The 13,373-nt window shown below is 40.8% G+C and overlaps 1 protein-coding gene across 2 annotated transcripts in view; it reads left to right on the top strand.

The window, feature by feature from the left end:
• LOC109309618 overlaps positions 1 to 13,367 on the top strand; it is an 18,655-nt gene extending 5,288 nt beyond the window's left edge. For both annotated transcript variants that reach the window (XM_019534367.1, XM_019534366.1), the window contains exons 2-7: positions 2,522 to 2,776; positions 7,203 to 7,262; positions 8,093 to 8,227; positions 10,973 to 11,119; positions 12,086 to 12,146; positions 12,335 to 13,367. In XM_019534367.1, coding sequence (XP_019389912.1) covers positions 2,612 to 2,776; positions 7,203 to 7,262; positions 8,093 to 8,227; positions 10,973 to 11,119; positions 12,086 to 12,146; positions 12,335 to 12,438 — 672 coding nt within the window. In that variant the 5' untranslated portion in view covers positions 2,522 to 2,611 and the 3' untranslated portion in view covers positions 12,439 to 13,367. The remainder of the gene's footprint in view (positions 1 to 2,521; positions 2,777 to 7,202; positions 7,263 to 8,092; positions 8,228 to 10,972; positions 11,120 to 12,085; positions 12,147 to 12,334) is intronic.
• Positions 13,368 to 13,373: the final 6 nt, after the last annotated feature.

Below are 13,373 nucleotides of genomic sequence, written 5' to 3'. Positions count from 1 at the left end.
CTGTATTTTTTGTGTGTGCGGTGTGTGAAGCCATTGGTGCAGAGAATCCATGATGATAAGCTGATAAGCGAAGATACCAGGAAGAGAAGTTAGATGGACATTATACGTGGATGATGCGAACAGAGTGGCTCAGGACAATGTATGAATCAAGAGGGTATTGAAGCATACTGAAAACTATGGTGAAGTGGCAGTGGCAAAATTTAAATAAGATAAAAAGTACATTGATGGGTGTGGGGAATTGGGAGAATTTACAGAGTTTCAGGCTTTGGGTGGTAGAGGGTATAATCAAGATTTTGGGAATCCTAATGGACACTAAAGGGAAAGGAACAAAGGTGTGGGAGAAGATAGAAGAGTGAGACAGGTCTTAGGATTGTGGAGTGGTAGAAAGTTATCTTTCAAGGGTAAAGCGGCTGTGGCTGTGGTACCCTTGCCAATTATCCTTTACATGGAAGTGGTGTATCCACCATCATGGCAATGGATAAGGAAGGTACAAAGGCAGATATGCGTTTTGGTGGGGGAGGGGAAGTAAAAGAGAAAAGTTGCCAGAATGGAGCTATAAATGAAGCTATACAAAGCCACGGAATTAACAGGCTGGGGAATGCCAGATTCAGAAAGCTTTGTGTATAGTTCCTTTATAAGTATGTTCTGTAAAGAGACAATGGAGGGGTGCAGAAGACTGCATGTTTCTGCAATTACCTGGCAGGAAGAACATTAAGAAGATGGGACATGTATGAGGAGATTGTCAGCCACCCACCTGCTATGCAAAGATGAAGAGTTTCATAAGGGTAAATAAACTTGAGGGAGTGGGATTAGAATGCTTGAAAGACCATAAGAAGGTAATTTAATATTATAAGAAAGAAACATAAACTAACAATAATTGGGGGTCTCATGGAAAGACGGATGGCAAATGTGTGGAAAGAAGTGACAGATAATAGAGTGAAAGGAGAGCATAGGGATATCATATGGATGACGATATGGGATATTCTTCCTGTGAGGGGCATTCAGTATAAATGGGGTTTGGTAAAATTGGCAGCATGCCTCAGAGGTATGTAGGGCTGAAGAATCTGGATTATATATATTTTGGGACTTCCCCTTTGTGTAAGAGGGATGGGAAGGGTTGAGTCATTTTTTGAGGCCGATCAATATAAACTGTGACTTAATATATTAAATGGTATTGTATGGGTTAATGCCCAAAGGACTAGAGAGAGGGCGACTGATAACCATGGTATTTTGTGTCACAGTAACAATATGGAAGGTAAGAACTACTGTTGGTCAAGGGACTGGTTTTCACCAGAAGAGAATGTTTGGAGTTGGCGATATATGAATTGAAATACTATGTGGATCAAGATGTAGATGAGATGGGAGAAGGCAGAGAAGAGATGGAAGAAAGAACGACAGTGTTTCCTCGAAAAGGACAAAGGAATGGAGTGAAAGTTGTTGCTTCCTCCTGGGTTGAGGGTGGTTTGTGAGAGGTTAATAGTGAAAAGGGGTGCAAGAAGAACAAGATATTGTTGTAGGGGAGGTTGTCAAGTTTTGTATTAATGTTGATTCTTTTAGTTGCTTTGTAACAATAACAATAATTTTTTTTTTTTTAAAAAAAAGGCTTTCATCAGCATCTCAGCCTTTTGGCTAAGATCAAACATCTTTGCCACCAAGGGAGGGTGTCAGGGCTGGCTCTGGCCCTCCTGGTGCCAGCCTGGTATTGCAATACCTGCAGGCCTGGTGTCTGTTCCCTTGTGGGGGAGCAAATGCCATTATTAGGAGTTCTTGGGGGTTTTTTAAGGGACAACTCCTCCCCCCCACACACACACGTACATAGTCGCCTCTGTCTCTCTGTCAGGATGTTTGCTCCATATGGGCCATGTGTATTATAGTTGTGCTTAGTGTCAATTGTATTCAGTCAACTTCATAGTTGGTTTCTACTGCTGAGCGTGTGATGTTTTTGGCAGCAGTTTAACAGTTTAATTTAGTTAGATTTCCTTGCGTGTGAATGTAAGGCAAGGGTCTTTTTTTCCCCTTGCCAACTGGGGGAGGGAATTTTATCTTGTATTTGGGTAAATACGGTATTGCTAGCAGTTTGTTTTAAGTAGTGCAATGTAACCATTGCTCCTTCTAGTAATCACTGAAAGGGAATGCAGTCTGGCCTCTGAACAAACTAGATTGTACATGTACTCCTGTCTACTGATCATTCTAAACAGTAAAAGATTGGCAACAGATTTTAAAAGTGAGAACTGCCTCCATAGGTAACTCAATATCAGGAAGAACCATAACATTTACATTTAAGATCAGATTGTATTATGTATAAGGCAGTTCTCAAAAATAAGTGCTTTCCCCCCACACACACACACTTTCTTCCCCCATCTTCATTTCTGCTGTCCACAAAAGATCATTTCATATACTCAAGCAAAGCTGCAGTACTACAGCAGATCTTCTATACTATTAATGGTAAGGTATGTCAACAATTTGTCAGATGATGCCTGCTGAAGTGCTAATCCTCTTGCACCTTCTTTCTTTTGTTTAGGAAAATCTGTTAGGCTGACTTTCTGAAGGATCCTTGGGCTTCTTCCTGAACTCTGTGTGTGTGTGTGTAGGTTCACATGTGGATTACCTAATGGACCGCTACAGATATTTCATCTTTAACCAAAAGAGCATGGTCATTCTGGGTCTCTTCCAAATAGCCTGCAGTACAGTGTGTGTTGTCAATGGATTAATAGACGGCACTTTCAGGACAGAATCGTCGCTGAGTACAACCAGAGCACCCATATGGGCTGGAGTGGTAAAGTTGGAAAATCTTTTCTGTTTGCTTCTATCATGTGGAGAACTATAGTTCGGATGTTGGTTCCCTTAAGAGGAAAAGCCTCTTGGCTTTTCCTCCATCATACATCTCGGAATCTAGTATGTGCTTTGCAAGCAGGACAATAGACCAATACTGAGAGAGGGCAGGGAGCGGGAAAGGGTATCAGATGGGGGAAGCAGAACAAGATGAAACACTAATATAGCCTTTTTCACCAGGCACTGGTTGATGTATAGAATTACATGTCACATTATCCTCACTCTCAATTTCAGGTTGCAACCAAAAGAAAGATCTGTAAAGCTAGAAATACTAAGCTTGAGAGGGAGGGTAGGTAAAATGTAATGCCCACATTTTTACATAGCTTAAGTTTCAACTTAAAATTAGTATACCACCACTTCTTGTTTCTCTCATTATTAATAGGGGCAGCACAGTTTTAATTTCAGATTAGGAATGAAAATTTAAACACATCAAGGCTTTGTAGGTGGTCAGAGCAGCCTGAACACATAAGGCTTCCAGTATACATAGAATGAAGGGCTAATGGGTCATTTTGTGGCATAAAATGATTCGGGGTCATTGCTGTATAGTGATTGGTCTTTGGCCTGTTAAATGGCCTACTGGTTCAGAAAAACAGGGTCTCCAACATAAAATCTCTTCTGACTACATATTGTTGCTTGTGTGAAACTTTAAAATAAAGATTATACTCTAATGGTGAAATCCTGGCCTTACTGAATGGCAAAGCTGTTGTCTTCAGTGTGGCTAAAACTCAAATCAGCTAGACTTCTGGGATGGGCACACAATTTTCAACAGATTAGCAGGGTAATCCAAAAATTTAACTGTTACCCTTATCTTGAACCCCCGAAATGTACATTCTGTACATTACAGATGCTATGGCATCTGAGGCCATCTGGCTTGGGGCATTTGAGGTCTTTATTTCACTGTTTACCAGCCTGTGAGTGTAAATATAACCTTAATTTGAGGAGTTGAACTTTTACCACATTTATTACTGAAGCTTTGTAAAACTTGACAAGGTAAGAGTTTCATAAAACTTAAATTGTATAAAACCTTTACCTTTATAAAGACTAGCACATGATTGCAGTACTAATACAAATAATAAGGCAAGCTTTGTGTGGGAATAGTTTTGTTCCACCAATGCCTACATAATAATAAAAAGTAGAAAGTTTGAGTTCCTTTAAAAGTTAGCATATCACCTCCCCACCCTGTTCATAAACTCTGCCCAAACTGCCCAGCAGTTGACTTGAAGTTCCTTTTATGCTGGAATTGTCTTTGCTCTGTTCAGTTTCCTTCTCTTCATAAAATGAACAAGGACCTACCTGCAGAGCAACTGTTAGCAGCTCACTGAAAGCTTGGTTAATATATTGTTGGGTATGGTAAAGCTTCAAGGCCAGTCTTGGAATTACTAATATAGGGTGTGATCTACTGCATCAGTGCTTATGTCCATCCAATCTGGTGTCTGTTGCCAACATCGGCCACTACTGGATGCTTCAGAGGAAGGCAGTGAAATAACCTGTGTTTCTCTCTTAACCGGGGCTCATCCTGATCTCTAATAGATAGAGGAAGAGTGGGTAAAATGGTGGATCTGGCCACTGGATCTTGCCGACTCCATTTCCCAGCAGCTCTGCTTATATCGCCATGGCCAATTTCCATGGAAAGCCTAGCGCGGGACCAAGTTTTCCATGGAGACCAGCCCCAGCAGCACTGGCAGGGAGTACTGCTGGGCAGGGAGCTGGGATCTTACAGCGGTGACAGCACAGCCTGGAGCTGGGGCAGAGCTGTGATCCGCTGCCCACATGACCCAGGTACCCCTTTTTCCCCCTACCAGATCCAGGATGTGTGGGTGGCAGGTTGCAGTTTTGCTATGCTGTCACTGCTGCAAGATCCCAGCCTTGGCCCCAGAGCAGTTCCCCACCCAGCTGTGCACCTTGCCAGTGCTGCTGGGGTTGGTCTCCATAAAAACCCTGGCCCTGCACTGCCATGGCACTGCTGCTACTGGGGTCTAGGTGGAAACCGGCCACAACAACGTGGCAGGGGCTAGTGGGCAATAAAGTCCGCTGCGGGCCCAGTCTGGTTTGGGTACCACACTTTGCCTGCCCTAATTAGAGATTGGATTCAGCCCAGAAGTCTAGGATTTGTCACATTTACTGTACACCTGACTGGCAAAAACTCTTGCCTTTTTCCTTGTCCCAGACACTCCTGCAACGCTATATATCACTGCTTGCCTGATCTCCTGGACACCAGGTAAAGCAGTACAACCTAGAAGCAGGGTGGGAGGCAGGTTGGCTCTTTGCTCCTTCAAGTTGGAGACTGCACCTAATGGTGTCTCTATGGGCTGCAGCCTTCCAGTGGGATTACAAGAACAGCCTGGCTCCCACATGTCATCCAAGGCAGGAGATTCATGCAGGGGTGAGTGCCTGTGCCTGCAGTTGCAGCCTGTCTGCATGGTTTAAGGCACAGTTATTGATCCTGTTCTTCAGTGCAAGTTATTGTGACTCAGGGTCACATATGTAACTAGAAAGGGGAAGGCCTGGGGGCTAGTTCTTGCACTGGCTGGATATAAAAGACTATAGATTCAGAAATCACAGCTTTATTGGATAATAATTTTGTCACCTTGTCTATAATTGACATTAAATCACCTGATGACCAGAATGTAAGTCTGTTAAAGCCCACTCCATCCAGGCCATAGCTTTAGGAGCTGGCATTGCAGATGCACTGAGGGGCACAGTAGGTATTATGGTCTAATGTAAATACTTGCTTTGGGTTGGCAAAATCTAGATTTAAATAATGAAAATAGCCAGAAGCAGAACATCTTGGAATGGGTGGTCTTGCTGAGTTCAGCTTAACAAACCACACTTTGGGTGAAGACTAAGATGCGTAGCCAAGGGAAGATGCAGGATTTTGAAAGTGGGGAGCAGATGGTGTGGTGCATCATCACATATAATGCAACACACGTATCTCCAATTAAAAAGACACTAGAAGTTTTACTACTAAGCTGGGGGCCTAGGACTGTATTATTTGGTTTTGAATTGGAGCAAAAACGCACACAAATGTATGGGAATGAGCATTAATTTTTTATATCGTATATTATATATAAAAAAAACACACAAAGGCCAAAAAAATACAAAGATGTTGTTTCAGTAGTTCTGCAGTCATTCAAATTAAATGGGCATCTCTCTCGTTCAGATTCATAACACAAAAATCTAGCCTTCCTGAGCATCTTGACAGTGCATCCAATGCTTCACAGAAAGTGTAGTTCCATGTCTGAGTTGATTTTTTTTGCTAGAATTAAAAACAGTCTGCAGGGCCATGAAATAGAAATTACATTACCAGGAGCCAGCTCAGAGACAGCAGTATTGCAGAGGAGAGGCTAGCTTGATTTAGTAGAACATCAAGACCATTACAAAGGAGGGTCACTAATACCTGTGGAAGGAAGAATATAAAAAGAAACGGGTAGATTATAATGATTATAATGTCAATTGGATCTGTCACTGCTGCCTGGATAGAAATGCTGCTGCTTTACAATTAGTTTTAAACTTGGGGTGGAGCAGGAATCAAAATGGGATGCAACTGCACCCCTCCCCCTGGATCTGCCCCTATGCATGGTTGTGGCAGAATGCATTCAAACAACCCCTCCACACATTTTCCCCAACTCTTCGTATGCCCTCCCTTCCACCTGCTGTCACCTGTGAGCTCTCTGACAGGAACATGTATGAGATACTTCAGCTGGATTGGTTGAGGATTTACCATATTAAAGGGAGAGTCCCAAAATAATGGTGATGTAGAATTGTGTAGTCTTTCCACAGTGCTGTTTACTGATGTACAGAGGTTGAAATCATTTAAACTACTGCACAGTGTATAAATGTGCACCACCTAAAGAGTTCTCAACAATCAAAAGCAGATGACACTCAATTCCTTGCAATATTAATTGCCAGTTCCATTTTGGCTAATGGAAAGCAAGTGTTAAGCAAGTGTAACACCACTGAAATGTGACATTTCTCCTCAAATTATAAAGCAAGCCTGGAATAGCTGCTAGCTTGGCACTTATGTTCAATAGCAGAATACTCTTCACTTTCTAAAGAAGTGGCAGATGCCCTGCTTGGAACTCCAGCAGCTGCACAGAAAACCATGTTTGAAGCCCATCAATTATTGTGACCTAAAATGCAAGCCTTCTCCAGAGTCCTATTCTCATTCATTCAATGGAGAAGCATGCCCAAGTCCTGTGCAGGAACCATGCATGAACTTAAATAACCTTGCCTTTGCTTATAATCACACTTCGGTGACTCCTTTATGGAATATTTCTGCTTTAAGAAAATTGTCATTCGCAACATAGTAGCATAGTCTCTTTCACATGCTGTTTTTTTAATTGCAGTTTCTTTTTCCTTCTGATCTGCAGGTCATGGGTGTTCCTGGAATTCTAGCTTTATTTTCTTCCCAGAGAAAGAATCCAATTCTTGTAAGCTTTTACATTTCTTTAAAGGGGTGCCTAAATACTTTTTTGTAAACAGCACTAAGTTGGCAGCGTTCTGACTTTTCCATATGCTAGTTCTCAATCCTGCAGCAAGAGCCTTGCTCCCTGAGTTTTTTTCTGTGTAATAGTGCTAAATTCTTCAACAAACTGGGAATCTGGCAGTGTTAACTGATGATTTCTTGTGGATCAGTTATTCCACAATTGATTGGATTTTAAATTCAAGTGTTTGCTTTTTAATGTAAAGATGTTCCCATTGTTCTCTAGTTCACTGAACAAAGTTGTAGTGGTTATGGTAAAACAGTAACGGTGATTGCATGTATAACCAGATGGCTGCTTAGCCAGTTCTTTCTGACCAAGTATACTCCAAAAGGTTCTGTTTATTAATAAAGTGAATCACCAGAAGAACTTTGACTTTTACTTCATCTAATTGTTCTAACTGATGAACCTAAGGTTTGGGGAATTGGGATTAGACAATGTATGTTATGTAAATGGTTGTTTAATAGACTTTAGCTGAATTAGACTATGGCCTCCTGCTGCTGCTTTTTCCTATTGCTCTTCATTACCCCCCTATAATTATAAAGCTTAAGACTCTGCTGCATTGATTGCAGATACATTTCCATTGTCAGCCTTTTTTTGCCTGTCTCTCCTGTTTAGTATTGCTCTATTGTGCATCTGCCATGCTTATTTCACAAGGGTATTATCATGTGCCTTTTGCAACAAAGTCAGAACATATTGACCCACATTATAGGACAAAGAGGTCCTTTAATTCCTCTCTCCACACTCACAAGTTTTGTTTTGTTTTTCCCCTTTCTCAGGTGAATGCAATGCTAATTGCCTCCATATTTTCTTGTTTCACCACCCTCATTGTAATAATTTATGCTTCCCTAACATTAAACTACGGTGAAGAAGAAGACGATTTGAATCATGTACCAATTCATATTGTTCATACGGTAAGTGTCAGTTTTGTATGTTGCAACCAAACCATCAAAACACAAACTCCCTGCACCATCAACTTCTGGGACACTGTGTTGTCTTGGACCTTCAAATATTCTAGAAAGTGGATAAAACTTTGGATGTCTGAGCTAACCTTAAACTGGCCATCTTGGATACTGAATACAGTGTAGTTACAGCAGCATGGGGTTCGGTGCAGGCTTTGACACAACTAGGATCCTCGGTAAGTACTCGGGCAGATATCCTACATTTAATTATTACTGTTGCAACTATGCTAGTCCTCAAGCTAGCTAAAGGTTGACTTGGGTGTATCTATGAACTACAGTCATACCTTTGAATAATTAAGTCATCCTTGTGATGCTGCTCTTGAGGCATCTACCAAGATGTCGTGCTTTAGCATATAGATTCTTCATTACAAGATTCTTGGATCCAAATTTTTGGTTCAGCCTGGTACAATGTTACTATGCCTTTTCCTAGTCTCCCTCCCTCCTTTGTATGAATGCAATCCAGGCCTCAGCTCCTAAGAATTCTAAAATCAGATCGATTATTAAGGCTGAATTCAAAAAAGCAATCTGCTGCTCTAAAAATTGTGGCACTGGTCACTGTCAAAGTTGATGAGAGGACTAGATGTACTGCTGGCTTGTTCTGGCCCAGCAGTTCCTACAATACTGAATAGGCTTCTTGGGTGACATCAGTTTAAAATGGCTAGGATGCTGCCAATCAAAATATTATAGGAGTTTGGGTTCTGTCCCATGACGTAAACATCCAGTGGTAAGGGCCTGAGGTGTCGCCTTGTAGATCACAAGTGTCTTGTAAAAGCAGTCAGGAAATTAGGGTGTATGCCTGGGGATAAATCTTTTGCACACCTAAGTGACACTGCCCTAGCTACATAACTGCTGTTGTTAGCAATTGCAGTTTGGCTCCATGTGGCTCTATTTGCCCTGTGTTTGCTTTCTGAGCATGCATGTTAGGTTTTTCTCTAGCTGCAGAGATGCCTGGGTAAGTACTAGACCCTCCTGGGTCACGGAAAAAATATGACTATTTGGCAAGGAAAGAGGGGCAAGGAGGAGGCACCTCACACTCTACATCCTGATTCCCTAGTGTTTGTGGCACTTGTCTGGGGGTAAGGGAGCAGGAGGCCCAAGTTGTAGGCACCCTTTACCCAGAAGGGGTTTGACCCTTTGGGTCCTGCTTCCCACAGAAATATTCTGACCATCAAGATACCAGTTCAGCATTACCCAGAGCACTCTTTAGCCTTCTCTTGAGCATGGCCCGTTGGATAGCTAGTGATCATCAGGTTCAGCAAACAACATCATGCATGAATTGGAGGAATTAAACAATGAACTTTTAATTGTGAAGGAGTAGGCAACCTCTGCAAATCCATTGCGTGTCTCTGACTAACTAGCTACTCCCCATCTTGGGGACCATCTTCCAATTTCCAGCTTCTTCAATTTCTTATTAGGGAGCTTCTCTTCAAATTATAACTTCTGTCACTACAGCCAGGAGAAGAACAAGCCAGAGGACTGTGTTAGAGTGAGATGGCTTTTGCTCTGGAAAGGAATGGGCCTTGATTCTAGGGCTGAAAGGGGCAGAAGCTAGCCCACTACTGTTTATCTATTTCATCCAGGCATTTGCTTCCCCTCTTGAAGCTGGTCTACTAGGCAGCCAGAAGGAAAAAAGCAAGCTAAATGGAGGGTGGCTTAATGAAATAGATGCTGCCCCAGAAGGATAATAATAGTAGGGGCTCTAGATTCAACTGATTCTGTTTGTGCTGTGAAACAGTATTGTGTCCCAAGATCAGTATGCCGTTATGAAGAGAAAAGTAGGACTCTTAGTTTAAGTTTTTACAAATAATTCAAAACTGAACTCTCATATGAACAAAACTCAGCACTTTGTTAAGTATCGTGGCATCTAGGGGTCAAACAGAAGACTAAGTTTGAATTCCACTAAATTTTGCCATGTATGTAAGACAAATCCCTTCACTGCTTTGCGTCTCAGTTTGCAGATTTGTAAATTTAATATTTGCTCTTTATTAAATATTTTGACATCATGGTGGAAGAGGCACACGTAAGTGAAAAAAATATAATTCTTGTAGTTGTAAGTTTTCAGAATCCCTGACCTATCAAGACAGCTGAAATGTAGATGCTGAATTTTAGATACACCACATTTTCCTGAAATGGGTAAATATCTGTCCATTTCATACAACGTTGGCTGACTATTACTTCTTTCTGAAGGTCAGAATCAAATTTACCTGGTTCCAGTAACAGTGCTGCTGGGATGAACGTGTTATGAAAAAATGCAGTCATATGCGTGTCAGGCTAAAGCCAACTTTTTAATGTCAAGCTGCTTGGGTACAGTATGTTATACTATGCAAAGATGGTATCAAGATGAATGGTCATTCAGTATCTACTTGTAAGAGCCAAAGTAAAATTATTTCCAAAGCTAATGTTGGTGGATGTTGTTAGTTTTGAGAGAAGGTGCTTAAACAGTCTTAATCGCAAACTGCACAATAAGAACAACTATGACAGGAAAATGTTTGCTTTTTGAAAGGATAGCAAAAAGAAAGTAAGAGCAAATGTGGCAAGTAAAATTGGGGACTATAACAGTAGTAAATGAGAAGTTTCTTCAGCTAGCACTGTTGTAGCATATACTTATGATAGAAAAGTTCTGTCTTGCTCTCAAAGCCAAGTTTTGAGAAATTGCCTTCATTGTTTATTCATCTGCTGCCTTTGTTTCTGTTGCAGAAGTTTGTTCTCGATAAAGTTGTCAAAGGTGCCAACATAGTGATGTTAATTGCATCTCTCGGCAGTGTGGTTGTTGTGCTAACTATTGCTTACATGGGCTGCCGAAGTCTTCCACATTGTTCATGCTATGACAGTACAACTGGAATGGTACGTGAGTGCAGACAGATTTCTTGAACTACTTTGTACCACTTTGGGAAGAGGATTTCCAAGTCATTGTCATGTTTCAGATGGCTTTACCTGACCTCTGGCTGTTTTTTCGGTTTTTTCATTGCCCCACCACATCCTACCAGCGCTAATTCTAACTGTCCAGGGTCACAATTCTTTTCCTTTTGCAAAAGAGGTAGTTCTTCTTCCTCCCCTTCTATCTATCCCCTACTCCAAACTGCTGCATTTTTTTTTTTTTATTTTATTTTTTTACTTTAGGACCTCATTAAAGTAGATTGGTTTGAGATGCAGCACAGTGGGGGGAAAACTTTTCTCATGAAAATTTTTTTCCTTTTACAACATGAAAGTTTTGAAATTTGATTTTACTAGCACAGTGACTTCCAGAGCAGATTTACTTCAGAATATGCTCATATTACAAGACCTCTAAATGCTCTGATTCCACTTCCATAGGATCATAGGAAAACGGGGCTGGAAGGGACTTAACAAAGGTCATCTAGTCCAGGCCCCTGCTCAAGGCAGTATCGTCCCTGACTAAACCATCCAGACCAAGTGTCTGTCTAGCCTGCTTTTGAAAGTTGAATCTACAGCTTCTCTAGATAGCCTGTTCCACTGCCTGACTACTCCCTTAGAAGATTTCTCCTAATCCCGAGCCTCAATTTCCCCTGCTGCAGCTTGAGGACCTTGTTTAACTACTATGTCAAGCAGTGGTATAGTCAAGTCATTCTTGACATGTATACTGAAGATGCTAATATCATTATTTGGTGTAGACTGCTGAGAAGTTTTTCCACGTATCAAATTAAGCTTCCCTTTGGGAGTTTTATTTTGGTAACAGAAGTTGCCCTCTCGTCATTCTAAGCTTATATACAATTCAAAATTAATTTTCAAGAAAAAACTGCTGGAGCACAAATAAAAGGAATTCAATGGAAAGTTAATGCATTTCATTTGTAGGAATGGTTGCAACCAACAGAGGACCAGCCGCAGACTGTGGAACTGGTTTGCACTCTACAAGGTAAGTAGCTCCACCTTTCCTTTTATATACTTGGAATGATGCACTTTGGTCATAGTTAGATACCTACTACTGTAAGTGTGTTACAGGCCAGATTCTCAGTGGTTAAATCAGTTGTTAATACAAAGGAACTCAGCATTTGTCCCAAGAAGCCACAGTATGTTTAACAACCTCTTTTCGTTCTCATATAGGTCATGAGGACAGAATTTTGAATTCTCAAATTCAGTTTCCAGACCAAAATTTGGATACAGAAGAAGAAACATCCAAACCTCCCCCATATATCAGACTTGCTTGAAAAATTACTGAGTATTTTAATGCAAGCACACCAAAACTGGAGAACTTTTTTGTTCTTTGCTATGTTTTCTAAGGACTTAAATAATTTTATGCACACTCTTCTTTTTAAACAAGGAACTACTGAATGCCCAAAGCTTAGGAAAGATCAGTGCTACTGTCAAGCAACATACAGTTAAAGAAGATCTGCAGATTTGTGGACTGACTCAAATCTTGCTCTATTACTATACCTCATCTTTTCTAGGAAGAAGGAGCACCTCTCCCCCTGCTTTTATGTTTGCTTTTACTCTGGCTTACAGCAGAATTTGTGTTGCAGTTTCAGTTCACTGGTGCTAGCTTTGAATATTCAAATATTAGATCATGTTGAATTTTTTAAAAATATTTTGGGAGCATCTCCATTTTACACCCTTTTTAATCTTTTCTCTCTGAAATCATACCACAGCAAGAAAAACACTTGCATTTAGGTAACATTAACATTTGCTTTTCATGAAATGCTTCTGCAAGGTAGGAAACATATTTCATCGTTCTCCAAGCAGGCTAAAATATCTGCTGATAGACACCTTGAATGCCATTTTCAAGAGGTGGATTCAGTCTTTTGTAAAAACTTTACTTATACTTTGTCAATGCATATATAATAAAGTGAGATTTTAAATTTTCTGCCTTGTGCTGATCAGTCCCTTAATGTGGTGGGAGCTTTATTCACAATAGTGGCTCTTACAGGGTGTTTGTAAATGGAGCACTTTACAAAGAGTCTTGTTTAACCTCTAGCCTTTAAGGCATATCTCTTTACCTGCTCTCACAATTGGCTAGGATTAGTTGTTGCTTTTTTTTTCTCCCTACTTGGAGTCATGGTCTTATTTCCTTGTCTGGATGGAAATTTGATAGTGACTGAACACATCTGCATGAGACACTAACTGTGCAGTAACCAAATAATACTAC

This window comes from Crocodylus porosus, unplaced genomic scaffold, assembly GCF_001723895.1.
Source record: "Crocodylus porosus isolate Cpor-Errol unplaced genomic scaffold, CroPor_comp1, whole genome shotgun sequence".
In the NCBI taxonomy this organism is placed as follows: Eukaryota; Metazoa; Chordata; order Crocodylia; family Crocodylidae; genus Crocodylus; species Crocodylus porosus.
Note: the sequence above shows the minus strand (reverse complement) of the source record. Positions and strands in the feature narration are given on the sequence as shown.